This window comes from Strix uralensis, chromosome Z, assembly GCF_047716275.1.
Source record: "Strix uralensis isolate ZFMK-TIS-50842 chromosome Z, bStrUra1, whole genome shotgun sequence".
NCBI classification, from domain to species: Eukaryota; Metazoa; Chordata; class Aves; order Strigiformes; family Strigidae; genus Strix; species Strix uralensis.
The window spans coordinates 91,303,666-91,319,759 of NC_134012.1; the positions used below are offsets into that span (position 1 = coordinate 91,303,666).

At 42.3% G+C, this 16,094-nt stretch overlaps 1 protein-coding gene across 2 annotated transcripts in view; it reads right to left on the minus strand.

Moving 5' to 3' along the window:
• UNC13B (unc-13 homolog B) overlaps positions 1-16,094 on the minus strand; it is a 220,177-nt gene that overhangs the window by 25,531 nt on the left and 178,552 nt on the right. The window contains exons 29-34 of one of the 2 annotated variants that reach the window (XM_074856070.1): positions 11,851-11,947; positions 10,901-11,044; positions 10,686-10,763; positions 9,620-9,697; positions 9,019-9,054; positions 2,376-2,464 (exon numbers count right to left, since the gene is read on the minus strand). In XM_074856070.1, the coding sequence (XP_074712171.1) occupies positions 2,376-2,464; positions 9,019-9,054; positions 9,620-9,697; positions 10,686-10,763; positions 10,901-11,044; positions 11,851-11,947 (522 nt within the window). The remainder of the gene's footprint in view (positions 1-2,375; positions 2,465-9,018; positions 9,055-9,619; positions 9,698-10,685; positions 10,764-10,900; positions 11,045-11,850; positions 11,948-16,094) is intronic. The other variant, XM_074856071.1, reaches the window with a different exon arrangement.

Consider the following 16,094-nt stretch of genomic DNA (forward strand, 5'->3'; position numbering starts at 1 on the left):
TTTAAAAGAACAGTTACTAACAACAGGCATTACAAGTGACATTTAGCTATCCACTAATGGCACAGAGGTTTGAAACCAGGAAGAGGAGTCAGTGCTAGGAGCTGGGGTAAAGATTTAAGATCAGTTACACAGTTTTGGAAGTCAGCTTTATATCTGCATCGGTGGCCTGAACTTCTGCTGTGTGAGCCACCTAGGACATGTGTGGGTTGGGTGCTAGCATACAACCCCTCTGCCCTGTGGCTTTCACCTTCCTTCTCTACCCCATCACCTCTTTCCTCTCCTGCACTGCCACCTCCTTGCTCACTTCTAGCCTGCCTCTCACTGGAGCAATTCCAGAGAGCAATTCCAGAGTTGTCTATCCATATAGCCTCCACTTTCCCCATTTCTAGCAGAGAGTGGCTTGAGGCAGTCAGTTGTGGCTACAATGACGGCTTAACCAGAGACACAAATCACATCAAATAAAATAGTACCAAGAATTTCCTGTACTGCTGACAGTCCCTGTTCTGTAACAGGCTAATCTCACCCCACAGTTCTCCCAAATACTGCATCAGCTGCAGGACCCTGCTTCAAGATGCTGTAAACCCCCACCCAGGGGATGAAAAAAACCAGAATCCCTTAAAAGATAAACTTAGTATGAGGTAAAAACATCACCAATTATGAAAAATGATAAATCAGTTACTGTGGCAACAGGTTCACCTGAAAGTGAAGCTTGTGTAGATGTACAGCTTAAAAGGAGCCCTGGAGAGCAGCAAGTTAAAAGAACCTCACCTACGCTGTCAGATAGGGTCTTCTGCTCCCTAATTTCCGCAGGAATTCCTTCCTTCACTCCTACAGCCTCTAGCAGCTAGCCTTGCATGAAGTACAAACCGTTTCAAGGCTCCTTTTCTCTATGATAACCTTTAAAGCAGAAAATTCTTCTGTGTCCAGACATAATTCTCTCCCAGCACAAAGGTGGTGAGGCTCTATGGAAGTGTGCTGCTTTCCCAGCAGGCACAATTATCTTATACAGATGAAGAAAAGTTAAGATCTGCAGCACCAGGTGTGCACAGTGTTGTAGGAGCAACTCTTTACAGACTTTGCAGAGAATATTGCAGATATCTGTCTTACCTCCCACACTTAGATCCTTTAGAAGACCCTGCTTATACAGTAACTGCAGCTCTGTTTTTCATTGCCTATTACTGTTTAGGAATGAGCGAAGCATCTGAGCCATCTGACTGGCTAAATCTCTTGCTGGCACATCTCCCTGAAACACTGCCTGGTATATATGCTGATACGGAATAATCTCTTTAAATCATATTTGCAAATGTTGATTGTACCCTAATTGTCATGTAGCAGCGACACCATGTTTCAGATAACAAAATTCACCCCCTAATTATAATTTTTCACTCATCCTCCATCTAATTATGAACCTTATCAATTCAATTCAGTTACAGTTTGAATCTCTCAATTTCTTGCTATAGCATCCATTACTCGCAATGGGAACTCCTCGCTTATCTCCCCACTTAGCTCTGTGTGCTGAAATCCAAAGAGTCGCTGACAAATCTCACCATGATTTTTTGGTCCTAAGTACTGCAAATCTGTAGACTGTAGGAGGCCAAGTTGGTACAATTTGCTTTATTCCCCTTGCCCGTGTTTCAGCTATACTACAGTTCACACCTGCATTAATCTTGTTATATAGCACAACATGAAATGAATGGGGTTTATCATGAGAAGTGGATGCTTTTGAAGATCAGTTAGGAGCCCTGTATTTCTAGATTTTGCTTAGTTGACATCTTTTATGGTTCACTACAAAATTATTATAAAGTCGAGCGCATTTTTATCCTCAGGTAAATGGTAACATGATTTGCAGTAAAATTTAATTGCCATCAATTACTCTGGCAATACTTTAAAGAGCTCCTCCCCTTGAAACATTAGAAAACACCATTCACTGCGAGTCAATCTCAAATTCTAAACCTGTTTCCTTCTTATTCCAATATTCATTTAACAATCAGAAATCAGTCAGCTGTTTCATACATTAGAGCAGAACGTTTAAACAAGAGTGTTGCTTCATAAACGCTAAGCTGGAAACTGCTTTCCGAGCAATAAAGGAGCAGGCAATTCCGTTACTGACAAGCACTACTTAGTGAAAAAAATCTCTCTATGTAATTCAAATACATTTCACAGTTGAGAGATCTCCATGTTACATTTCTAAGCAGAGCAATATAGAAAAGAGAGACTTTAAAAACATTTCTCATTTCTTTAGAAGGTCTCAGTATTTGAAAGACCATGAATTTATAATGTAGTTGACATGAATTTCTTTTCTCTTCTTAACCTGACTGAATGAGATTAGACAAAAGAAAGGAATGCTTCAAGGACAGGGACCTTGTTAGACTCACCTGTTACCAAAAACAGCACTCAGCTCATCCAAAACATTGTTCAGCTTCACCTGGAGCTCTTTGAGATGGTCACTTGCTTCTGCATCCAACTGTGGATGAAAGAAGAGCATTTAGCTTGAACCCAGAGGGCAGTCTGCTGTCCTTCACAGTGCTGCTCTACACTGCTGAGGCTACTCGTGATAAGCAGGTGAACTATCACCACTGGACTCTGCCAGCTAAGATGCTCTCCTCCACTGCCTGCTGCTGTTACAGAAGCTGTGAAATCACCAACATATATTTGCCTAAACAGCAGCAAGTGGTTTCCCCAGGCTCCAGTACCCTTTGATACCCTTCTGATATTTTTAAAGTTGAGAAAGAAAGTAAATATGAACTCCCTGTGGTAAACAGAGTAAGCAGGCTGAGAAACTATCAAGCACTGTGCATTACCTTGGGCTCATGGGTCGTTTCACCCCTCTAAGGGCTTTTCAGACTGGATGTTATTTACTTGTGCACTTCTTCATGCATGGTCTTGAAAGATGCTATTTCACCTTCCACCCTGCTATCAAGTATTCAAACTGAAGATTGACCCAGCCACTGCTCCCAGAAGACTGCTCCCCAGCTATTTTGAAAATCGGGCCACAATATCACGGCAGGAACTGGTGTGCATAGATCACTTCTGGAAAGCATAATCTCAGCTATGGGTATTTAGCACAAGTAGCTCTACTCTCACATGGAGCCAGACAGCTTTTTCTATACAACTGTTCAGAGGAGACTTCACAAAACAAAGAAAAAGAAGTGCACTACATGGATGCTGCTGACATCTTGGCACATTCTGCAAAAAAGTGCTTGCTCCATTATTATCAACCCAAAGACACCTGTTTTTACATTCAACAGTGACCTGTATTCCAGCTGTAGTCATCCCTCCAGCCTCTAAACAGCCCCTTCTGAGTAACCTACCCGTGTGTATACATAACAATACATGTTGAATGCTTTGGGATCATTTGCTCTGAAAAAGTAACTTGTAAAACAGATTTGCCTTTGTATGCAGGCAGGCAAGCTGCTTGTAAAACAAAAACCTTCCAGAAATGTTTGCATTTGGCATTCAGAGCTTCTAAGCTTCTGCTCTAAGGCAGAGTATCTATTTACAAATGTAATGAGCCAGATACCAGTACACTGGTTAAAAATCAGTTTAGATTTTTACGGTATATCCACACATGCAGCTATACAGGATTTGAACTTGACAGGAGTTCCCACTTCTATATTCAGTGCTGAAGCCCTTTTCATATTCCTCAGCACCTGTCAGAGAAATCCAAGCCTTAGGGGATTTGGAATCTGATCCGTTCATTTTCCTGCTGTAAGCTGGCATGGAAAACTGACTCTATTAGGCATTTGAACCTATGCTAATGAAACTCCTGGATCAGAATTTTAAAAATAATTTAAAAAACCCCAAGCAAATGATGATTACTTAAGCCTTATAACTTTAGGCATTGTTAGTTCTGATTATTTTTCCTTTATTAAAGTGAATTTGTATTCCTATTACCTTTATAACTCCCTTGCTATATGAAGGCAGAAGGAAGATAACAGCATGCCAATCAGCAGTCATTCTGGCCAAGCTTGTAGGTAACAAAACAAAACCAGCATCTGTTGGTGGTGGTTTCTCTTGCCCCTACATTAATCCTTCCCTTCTCCTACTGTGTAAAGGAGCAAGGAGTCACAAGCTGTCTGGTTTGCTATCTACAATTAATGGCACTGAACAGTCCTCTGATTTTGGCCATTTCTGGTAGATGTGAGGTAGGACCAGTTAGTTCATGATTCATCAAAACATTTCAAGTAATGCTTTTCCAGCTGAAAAAAAAAGCGCCATAAGAATTTGGCACAAGACACCTATTCCTCACTATTGACTTCTACTTCTTTATAAGCTACCAGATGCATGTGATACATGTCAAGAGGATGTTTGAGGTCAGCATCAACAACTCATTGCCCTGGTTCATGAACCATGCAATTAATGCCTTGTTTTACTGTGAGGTGACTGGAGAGCTCACCATCTACGCTTCTCCTTGCTATTGTACTTGTTGACTGCAAACTGATCTGGGAGACGAAGAAAGGCTGATTGCCAGCCCTATACTGAAAGAAGGAACAGCTGGAGCAATGCTTTGCCCAGGTGATGAGCTTCATTATCTCACTCTCCTTCAGAACACCAGCTCACAGCTCTCTGTGTGCAACTGGCAAGACAGCTGCTCAGATTTAACTTTGAGGTGCCCAGCCTCACCCTCAGGAAGCCAAACCCTGGTGGTAAGCACTCTGGTTCAGTATTCACGAAGTCCTCTGTCATCCTAGAAAGGCTGCTGTCTTCTGAGCAACTGCTACTATGGAAGGAGGAGTCCACAGAATACATTACTGATGGTTAATGCTTAGGTATTGCCATGCTTCGGCTTGAAAGCAAATTTCAGGGAATTACCTGAGTGTGATTTAAGTCCATTAGGAAGGTGCCAGTACGTGTGTACTACTGTTTTATGCATATATAAATTACACATCATGTGGTATAACTGCAAACTATTCTTTGCCAATATGGTGAAGCACTGATAACAGCACGCAAATGAAACAGTGCACGTTTTGTTATTGCTTCTCAGCCAATGAATTCTAAGCACATCGGCTATCACTGATAGCAGGAAATGCTACTTGGAATGGATGATAAATCTGCTTGCTAGAATAAAGCAGAAAGCAGTGCTAGGCAGTTGGGTCACTGCCATATGTCACGTCCAGACCATTTCTATCAGAAGCTGGAGCTCAGCAGGCTTATGATCTCCATTCTGTGAGTGTATCTAAGATGATTCAGAGGAAGAAAGCTAATGAGAAATTCTCTGTACAAAACATGGGACAGTACCCCCAGCAAGGTGGCTTCTGATCTATGAACAAGTGCTCCAATTTCAGTGGAAATAATGGCTTGTGTGGACATAGTTCTGTGTTTGAGACTAAATGTGTGATACAGAAAACTGAGGCGCATGCAAAGAGGGAAGAGGTAACCCTATATTTACATTTCAGGGAAGAAAGGAGGGTCCTGTTAATTTCCTGCAAAGATTTGGGACTTGGCACTTCAGAGAATCCGGGCCTCAATGTCTCATCCAAGCACATTCAGGGCTGGAACCTCAAGTTCTCTGCTAATCTGAATGGTGGCATTTAGAGCACAGTGCTATGAACTTCAATTTAGGTCGATCTTCTCCTGCTTCTCTCGTGGATGAAATGGAACCCATGAATCTAAGGATTTGATGTGATGGGCTTCCAAGTGATATTACTAGTTCTTCTTTGGTTTCTACACACACTGGAGAAGCATGAGCAACCAGAACTGGAAGGCTTCTCTGCAGCAGGAGAAACATAACTCTTGCCTTCTAGAAGGTTGAAGATGTTAATCAATTCACATCTTAAAGCCAGAGAACCTGTGACTTCATCAGGTCTGATCTGACGTATCAGCAGCTAGACAATTTTGCTCTTCTACCCTATTGTAACTTTATGCAAATTCGTCTGGCTCCAGCTTGAAATTGCTGACTTTTGCTGCCCCTCCCTCCACTAGCCCCTGGGAGTTCCCCTCTGCAGAGGTGACTGTGAGGCTGGGAGCTCAACAGATCCAACCTCCCTTTAGGGACTCGCTTGCACGGGATTTTCATGCATCTCCCCACTTCCCTGTAGGATACAAGAGTAAGGAACCTGACAACAGCTGCCAGCTTCTCAAATACTAGGGTGACCTTAGCTATAGCATGTGGGATGCTAAAGAGGAGCAATCAGTAAGATACTGCAAATCCTTTGAGAACATTCCTATCAAGTCTTCGCTGTTTCTAAACTGTCTCACTATTTGTTATTCAGGTGGCTAACTTAGGATTTAAAATGTGGGCTAACCCTGGCTGAGCATTAAGAGAGTTTCCTGAAGCATTAATTGTACAGATTAGCTTGAAAGCAAAGACATGAAAATTGTATGATGACAATCTCCTGCTACTAAGCAGCTAATTCTTTGGGTTCCCTAGGCAGTGCTTGTCTCTGATACTCACCTCACATGCTTGACTTTGGGAAAAAAAAAAAGTGCAGAAATGTTTTAAACTAGGTTTCCACAGCACATCTAGACTCCAGCAGTGGGCAATGCAGTACAGCACCTTTTAATTTCAGTGCCATGAGTTCATAACTCATGAAAAGCTAAGGAAAATATCAGACTGCTGAAAGCCACCTCTCTCAAGCAAAATGAATGAGAAATGCTTATTCTGGTGCCAGGGACAGCACACAGAGCAGGCTGAAGTCTGCAAGAAAACTGCAGAGGTGGGTAGAAAATGCAGGTCACATTAGGTTTTATTAGATAATGTAATAGTTAAATAAATGAAACCAAGTTCAGGCACATACTAGCAATGAATCTATATAGACCGCTTTAGCACAGAGCTAAATTACCATCTCCATTCTCTGGGTCTACTGGAGATGATTCAGAGGAATCAGAGGTTTCAAAAGGTATTCACGTACCCAATTTCTGCCCAGGACTCACCCCCCAATTCCACTGTTCATTATGCTTTTAATGCTACCCGCCACTGCATGTATGCTGCCTTTTCAAAACATGCTTCAGGAATGTCTGAGAATGCTACTACGCTACAGCGAAGCTGTTTTGATCCCGTGAGATCAACACAGTTCAGAAGGGAAATAGAAGTATTAATTATAAATTAAAGTATTAATTATAAATTCTAAAAATCATTCCAGATACTTCTTTCTGTGTGTGCATGTGTATAATTATATATATATGCCTTGAGATCTCAAGAACAGACCCAAGAGAATCCCTCCACACAGAACTCTCTAAAGCTCTGCTGCTGAATTTACTGTTTCTGACTAGTAATGTTGACCCACCACATGATGTAAACACATTAAATTCAGAGATGCTGGGCAATTTTTGCCCTGTTTTGTGCCTTCAGAGTACTAACAGTTGGAAAAAGAATAAGAGAAGTCGGGGCAAAGATACCATTCCTCATTTGAGGAAAAAAAGTAAAGGAAGACACTATATCAAGGAGTCCCATCTCAAGAAATAGTACTGGGCAAGTGCTTCTGTTCCATGTTTTGCCATTATACTGCAGGGTGACTATGGGTGAGCCCTGTCCCTTCATTTCCCTTGCTACAAAAAGGAATAAGTGATAGGATTTCTGTAGGAGTGTGTTTTGGACCCACTGGCAAAGAGCACTAGGTAGCAGCAGCACTTCAAAGCTTTCCAGAGTTGTGCAGTGCTACAGCTGTAGAAGGATCTGTGAACCAGAGGCAGCTGAAGACACAAGCACACATTAACTGAAACCGACCTCCAAGATCTGGCTTCACACATGGTACATCTAACGTACCTGCCACAGGAACAATGGAATATTTAGTACCTAGCTCCCAACAACACCTTTGAGAACATAAAAAGGTGAACAGTTCAAGGCAACCAGGACAAACCGCCATGCTACTTTCTCACTCCTCCAAAGAAGCAGTTTCTTTTTGGGTAGAGCAGTCAGAATAATGCTCACTTTTGTGCAAGCTACTGTGTGACATATAGATGACTATAAATCAAATCTGTCACAGCAAGTAAGAACTGCCCTTCCTGAAGGAGAGGATAAAACCCATAGATGCATTTCCAGCAGCATGTTTGTCTACATGTTCTATTTTCAATGCCATTGTCTCACCAATTGTTACTCACTAGTCAGGTTCAATCTGCATCAGAAAAAGGACTATTCAAGCTAGGACAAGACCTTGTTTACTCTAGCAAGACAGAAGACCTGGCAGGTTTCAAGTCAAGAAGCAAAGTACTACACAATCACCAAGAGGGAAACCTCTGGGGATAGTAAATAATGCAGGCACCTAACACAGCATGATTTATTTCTGGTGATCAGCAGCAGCCTAATGAAGTGGACACGCAGCATTTGAAAAGAAAAAAATCACTTTCAAAAAACAGCTTCCTAGCATGTTTGCCACATTTCTTCCTGTGTGTTTTATTCCTCGCAGTCTGAGTCTCTCTCCCCTTTTTTTTTCTTTTGATTCCACAATACAGGGGAAATAGTGGATTCATAACCTCTGTTCTACCTTACCCATACCTCCGGAGGAAGGTTTTAAAGGGCTGAATGCAGAGAAGAGGACTAGGAAGTTTTAAATATTTTTTTTCTCTCCCTATTTAACACAGTATCAGGTGGTATTTTCAATTCGAAATACAGAGACACCCTACTTAATGGTCAGCACTATGGAAAACAGTAGCAAACTGATTCCTTAAGGGAAATTAAGTGCACAGGGATGAAAACTTTATAAACCAATTCACAAACATTTCATTAAAAGTTTATTTTTTCCTGAAAAATGAGCATTGAGGTACCACTGCTATTACAGCCGGGAGCATATAATGCTAGTTCTTGATGCAGGGTTCAGAAATTAAGATTGCTGAGATCACATGCAAAAGAATGACAGCTGTTTTCTTTTCCTCATGGGGTAAATGTATTTGTTGAGATTTTTGCCACTTCATAGAATTCTGCCACTGAGCACAAGAAAGATTTGAAACAGCAGTACAGGCAAAAACTGAGCTGCCCATCAGCAAAGCTGACTCTTCTTGGCATACAGGTCATAGCACAGGCTCTACCACAACACAACCAAAGGAAGTGCACTTAGGCTTTAAAAATAATGTTCTCCTAACATCAGCATCAGCAGCCTTTTCTTCATCTTCCCGAATCTTGAAAAGCAATGAAAAAAGAAGAGAAAAGAAAAGATACATGGATTATATCAGAACAGAAATGGCGATCTAGGGGTGGAAAACCTTATTTCTGTAAAAATGGCCACCTCAGAACACATGGATACACCTGAGTATCCAAAGCATGAATACAGAGCTCTTATTTGCATGTCTGCAATATATTAGATATGGGACATTTAGTGCCAAAGGTACTGTCCCACATTTATATGCCACGTAAAATCATTTGATGTCAACAGTTCTCAGACCTATCTATCTGCCCTCAGAGTTGTGAAACCACCAGCCATACCCACACCCAGCCCACGTGAGCACAGTATGTAACCTTTTCTTTCCTCTCCATGCTATTCTGTGCTTCAAAACATTCACTCCTGCATCTTATGATAAATTTAGTTGAAAAGCCTTCAGGCACGACTGTCCCCTCACACTTATTATAGTGCCAGGTGTCATGGGGCTCTCCTTACGACTGCAGTCTTCAAGAACCAGTATGATGCAAATAACCTAGTAACAGTGCAGTAGGAATGAGTAACACTCAGTCTCTTAGCGCTCTTACCTCTTTACCACCCATGGCTTCAAACATCTTCTCTAGCTGCACCCTCAGTTGTTGGATGTTATTCATCAGGATGCAGGGCTGAAGGGACAGAAGCAGGTACCTGTTACTGCTCAGGATGCCAACACATTTTCACCAGTGGTACAGTCTGTGCCTCGACACTTTTCCCCAAGTACCACCAGATCTGAGAGTCAAATAGGAAGTAGGGCATGCAAGATTTCAGCACTCAAACGTAAAGACCAGTCATTTTTTCTCCAGCTTGAAATGGGATGGCCAATTCCAGAAACCCCAGATCAGATCTCTGCTGTTGTATTTTCCTCCTCAGCTTTATCACAGAGAATAAGCTGACAAGAAATCAGTGTCAGGACAAGGCCCAACTCTCTGCAGCTCCTGCCATGCCCTGCAAGAGTCCAAGCGGCATCACCTTCAGCCTCTTAATGCTGCAGTGTCCTATTGTGAATGGTGTGCATCCCAGATCAGACGGGGAACTGCTAGCCAAAGCTGCATTCAGAGACACATCTGGGTTCTGCCAGGCCAAGCCTGAGAGCAACAGTCAAGGGCAGCCTGAGCAATAGACTCTTCCCTCTGCAGTTATATTCCCAGTACAGGTGTGGGAGATAGAAAAACCTCATGGGACAGACTCAGGGTACAAAAATTTAAGACTCTGTTTTAATTAATACATAGAATTTTACTGAATTCAGATTAAACAGCAAGATAGTTAGATGGAGACAACAGTAAACCAAGAGTGCTGCTGAGTACCAGATCTACAGAGCAATCTGTGCCCATTTTTTATTTCTTTTTAATCACCGCTGTGACACATAACACAGCCAGGCAGAGTGGAAGTTAATTTCAAGGGGACCTGACAGACTCCAAGCCCTGCAGATCATCTTCCAGACCTAGTTTTATTTTATGGCCAAGGACGAATTCAATCTGCAAAAGCATACAAATGATAATAAAAACAATACTGAAAATATTTACACCAATATGGTTAGGTGCAATGCGAGAAACTTGTTTCATCAGGACAATTATGTGATTCCTTGGGGCAGAAGAGAAGCTCAGTGCAACTCACCAGTTTCTCCTTGGAACAGTAAGACTGGAAGCCCTTGGACAGGATGTCAGCATACTGCATCAGCACTTTCCCAATAGTCTGCAAAGACAAGATGTCAGCACTGTTACTTGTCCTCTATCACTGCAGGAGAACTCCAGGAAATAAAACAAAAAAAACAGCATACTGTTTTGCATCCCACTAAGGTAAGATAAACAGCTGGATGTTGAGGGTATTACCTTAGCAAACCTCCTGTTATAATGAGCAACAATTACAGGGTCTGGGCACTCCAGCTTCTTAATGATCTCAAAGCTCTGATTGAGCTGGGTGAAGACGTCCACCACTGAGCAAGAGAACAGAGCATGCTCGGATGTTTGCTGGAACTAAAACAGAAGTACAAAGAGTCATTCTCAAATGGAAAAACCAGAAATACACCCATTTCATGGATGTCTCCATCATCTGCCCTATTGGAGGCAGGACAACCAAAACCTTCATCTTCCTCAGAATTAGTCAAAAGCTCTTCAAAGTTGCTCCAGAGGAGCTAAACAGCCAGTTCTGTTGGGTTATGAGTTTACTGTCCTTCACCAACTATGACATGATAAGCACCAAGGAGATATACCATGATGCTGAGACCCTTAATGAAATTCACAGCTTGCCCCTCAGTTAATGAGGAAAGGAGGAGAGTGTGAAGAGCTTTTTTTAGATTTTTCTTAAAATTTAGATATTAAAGAGAATGCTTACATTAGCATCACAGACTACAGTGCCATCAGACACCAAATGAATGGAAAGGCTCTTGCTCTCTATTGGGAATACTCAGCGAATTAAGAACACGATTACTCTGTCAGTGGATTAAGGTCACATTTTCACTACATGACTAAGTACCTGCAAAGTCCCTTATATTTCAACTACCTCTCACAAACACAGAGAGATGAGTGAGAACCAAGCCCCTGGCTGACAGATTAACAGCAGCAGAACAGACATAAAATGAATGATGTACATCTTGCTATTAAACAGCTCTTTGTGACCTGTAGAGAAAAGTCCTAAAATAAATGAGTTTCCCAGTTGTTTAGTAAGCAAAAAGGGCTGCATCCTCCATTTGTATGACAGCTGAATTTACGAAGTGTTATTGTTTGGTTCTGGGCACTGAAGGATGTAGCACCAAGTCCTCCACTCAGAGCAACCTACATACCCCATCTTTTTTATCTCTCTCCAGAGCACCATGCAGGAATTCTAAGGAAACATCTTCATTTTCATCCAGCCACTGCATCACAAACTGCTCAAACCACCTGCAGGAGGGACAGGAAAGACAGCAAGTTACAGGAAGAAACAGAGCACCCCAACCAGACTCAGACAGCGCTGCTGTTCCAGCAAGCCTTGTGAAAGCTTGCCACTGTTGGATGTCTGAACGCTGTTATCTGTGTGTGCAGCCAAAGTTTCCAGAAATACTCCTCCCTGTACGCAAGCTACCAGTGAGCAGGGCCTGTACCATCACTTGGGCTGGACCAGCAGAACACAGCCTAGTCCAGCCTCTGAAGACTCGGTCCTGAGCTGGTTTTGTCCACTCCCCTGTCTTTCCTCTTCCTTGGTACCTTCTCCTTTTTTTCCCTTGAGCACCACCTTTAACTTTGAATCATCTCTGAGCACTTTGTCTTTTCTTCCCCTTTCACCCATGTGCCAGACAGGACAAGGGAGACCTCCAAACCCACTATCTCTGCATGCCAAGAGAGACAGCACACTATCCTGCTGCCCATTTGGGTGTACCATCTTTCACGTGAGCACTGCAAATGAGTAATAAGAGAGGAAAAGCAGCACCGGTTTTCTAGGGCCCTTCAGTCACTTTATCTACAGATACAGACATACTTCTGGAGTGCCAGGAAAGAGAATCAAGGATAGAAGTTTTCTTCACTTTAAACCTGCACTCCCTTGCCCCAAGCCTTCTCTAGAACACCCATTTCTATGGGTTGCTGATCTCACTGTGAAGATGCTTCTGGTGGTAGCATCTGCTAGGGCTTGTAGGAAGCTGGCCAGCATTGTAAGCAGCTCTTCATCGGTTTCTTTTAAAGAAGCACAAACTTAGTTCATGTTAAGTGCTGGATCAACAGCCTTGGAGCATGGTCAAGTCCCCAAAACAGGCAGGTCCTAGAAGCAGGACAGCAAAGTTTGTCTCTGTTCCTTTTCCTCACTTAGGAGGATAGGCTAAATGGTAGAGCAGAATCCAAGAAACTGCTAAAACAACCACTGCTGTATCTCAAGGAGATGCCTTATATGAGGTGGTGTCTGGAGCTACCCTCTGCACTGAACAAAATGCTTCTACACAACCCCACCTTGGCCAAATAGGCAAGGTGAAAAGCGGTTTCAGTAATGGGATCTTACAGCTGGTCATCCCTCTGTTCTCTGTTCTGTGGGACATATTCACACAGTACAAAAGGGGGTGTGTGTGTGGGTGTGTGTGCCTGTGTTTAAGCAACAACATACCACTTACAGCTTTATTTAAATGTCTGTCTAGGATTTGTTGTGTGCAAGTGCCAACATACCGCAGCTGAAGCAAATCTTAATTTCAAATATTACTAAACAGCATTCACAAATAAAGGAAAAAAGTGCCTATGTGTGATTTCAGTCCATACAAAAGATTGTTATATGAGCTTCACAGAGTACAGCCTCCTCTAAACATGCAGCTGTGTTCATAGAGATTGTGTTAATTATGGGCTGAGTTTGCAAAGAACATGAAAGCATGTGCCAGACATGAGAGGGAGATCAAGAGCAAATTCACAGACAGAGTGTACTAGATAGCCTTAAATACTCTCTACACTTCGAAATATAAAGCACATCAATGCTAATATTGGAAATTGTAACTGACACAGTGTTAAAAGCCAACAGCAACCTGTCTATGCAGCCGTATTTAATACGGACAGCAACAGTGGAACACTGTCACAGACATACGGACTTCCTGTATTCTGGAAAAACTCCTTTTGAATAGCACTTCAGGCTCCTAAAAGTCAGCACATTTTGGCGTCTGCTGCAAGTTTCTTGAGCTTTCAACATTTTGATTTAAACTAAATAGCATATTTTAAAGCAACGACTCAAATCTTTAGAAGGGAACTCAGGTGGTTTACAAGGAAGCAACTACACATCTTGTGTCTGTTTCATAGTTCCCAGGTTGCACGTTGCTGACTGCTTTCACATGTCATAGGTCCACGCATAGGGAGGATTACTTGTTTGTGCCAGAAGCCACAATTTTCACTCTGAGAAGTAGAGCAACTTCCTGATTATCATTCACCCTTGGTTATTGCACCACATTCATAGGAAAGGGCCACTCACTATTGAGAACAGTCATTGCCTATTTTTATGGCTACCATATGTCGATGTACAAAATCAAGTGCGTAGGTACTTACTGTCCTACCAAATCATCTGAACAAAGGTGGCAAGGAAAAAGGTACTGCTGAGTGGCTGCTGGTGGTGGTCCGTTTGCTCCCCCACCCATTAAAACAAGCATTACCCCCAGAAAGAGGTTTAATATGAATATTTAAGGGCAAAGCAAAACACTTAGGTCAGGTCAGGAAATTACGTAATGACATTTGCAAAGCTTGCCTCAACTTTGTCCTTTATAGGCTGGCAGGAAAACACAAGAGATATAAATCATCTATAAATACTTCCAGTCCCTGGGCACATTCAGGACCAAAATGTGCTTTGAGCTGTGACACATACCTAGAGTTATCTTAGGCCAAACACCCCTTAGAATGTTTTATTATCAGGTCTTGGGCTGCTCAGTGAGTGCGAAAGCAACATATCCAAAACAAGGACTACGAAAGCAACATTTCCAAAACAATATTCAAAATTATCGAGCATGGAAACTAATAAAAATAATCTGATTTCATGCAGAAATAGCTTCAAAATGTTGTTATATGGCAAATATCTTCTCCTCGTCTGCTTCAATTATTGATCTAGAAGCAAACAGCGTAATGACTCACGTACCAGAGACACAAGGCAGAGGCTCACGGTGCTGCTTCAGAGACATTTTGTGCTTGCAGGGGTCAGCACAGCCAGACTCCAGACGGCATAGCCAACCTCTCCAAATGAGTATTGCACAGAATACGCCTTAGTTCTGACTGCCGGGAAAGGGAGCGGTGTTTTGTGACTAAATGAAAGTTTACCTCTGCTGGTTGCACAATAGTAACGTAACACAAAAGGCTGCAATTTCAGCCTGGCCATGAGCCTGGCTCCTGTGGTCTGAGACTGTACAGGTGAATTAATCTTGCTCATTTTCTGTGTTAATGCATGTGGGTACCCAGTGAACATCCTGTGGGCCTTGGCAAGCACAGAGGCAGGAAGGCAAGCAGAGTTTCAAAGAGTAAAAGAATAAATACTGTGTTTGATGAAGTGAGCCAGAACAATAAGACAGGATTTCAAAGGAAGGAATGCCTTCCCCTACCAGAGAGGAGGTAGTCTCCAGTACAGCTACAATACTAGCTGCATGCTAACATCAGTATTAAAACAAAACATGGAACACTTCTTTACACATCTAAAAAGCTAGGGTTTTTCGGAAACTGACACTTCACAGCTTTTAGCTGGCAGGTAAAAAGTGAAGAGAGGAAGTTTTGAAGATCCACTCCCAGCTATGTTGCTACTTCAGTTTCAGAAACAGCTGCTGAATTGCAGAAAATAAGGAGAGTATAAAAACTTCAGCTTCAGTACTTTCGTGCCTTCACTTTATTCAGTTGTACCTCAAGGCTATCACAAACATGGTTTCTCATAGTTTCAACACAAAAAGTGAGTTTGTGGATAGCCTCTTGTCTGTCAAGTAGACAGACAACTTGGCTGTTCTCTGGACAGCGGCAGTTTAGTTTCATCTAAAGAATTTACTGATGGACTCCTTTGTTTAAGGAAGCTTCAAGACTAAAAATACTTGTGATGAAACAAATCAAAGGACAAGAACACATTGTTGTAATTGATACCAAGGGGATATTTTGTGACAGGTGAAGGTTATGGTTGAAATAAACATCACCTGTGTCTGACAATGTGGCTATTGTACTAAAATACAAGAGTGACATAACAAAGCCAGTGCCTGCAAATGTACATGAGCACTGAAGCTCTACCACAAAGGCCAGCAGAGCAGAACAGTCTGTGAAAGACTGCAGAACGAAACTGAGCATCATTATCCAGATTACACAGGAGAAAAAGAGAGATTAAGAATATCTGACGGCTTGCCTGAGACTGCACTGAGTCAGAGGCACAGCAAAGAGAATGGGACTGCTGAGACTGTCACTCCAGCACCCTATTCACTGAGTTAATGTCACTTGCTGACCTGATTTGTTAAGCAAGGCTCATAGCCCAAGCTGAGCAATCACACCAAATGCCTCAAGTCTTATTAGTATGCAGCTAGCACCAGGCTTGAGGGACTGCACGCACCACAGGATGGGAAGAGAATTCAACATG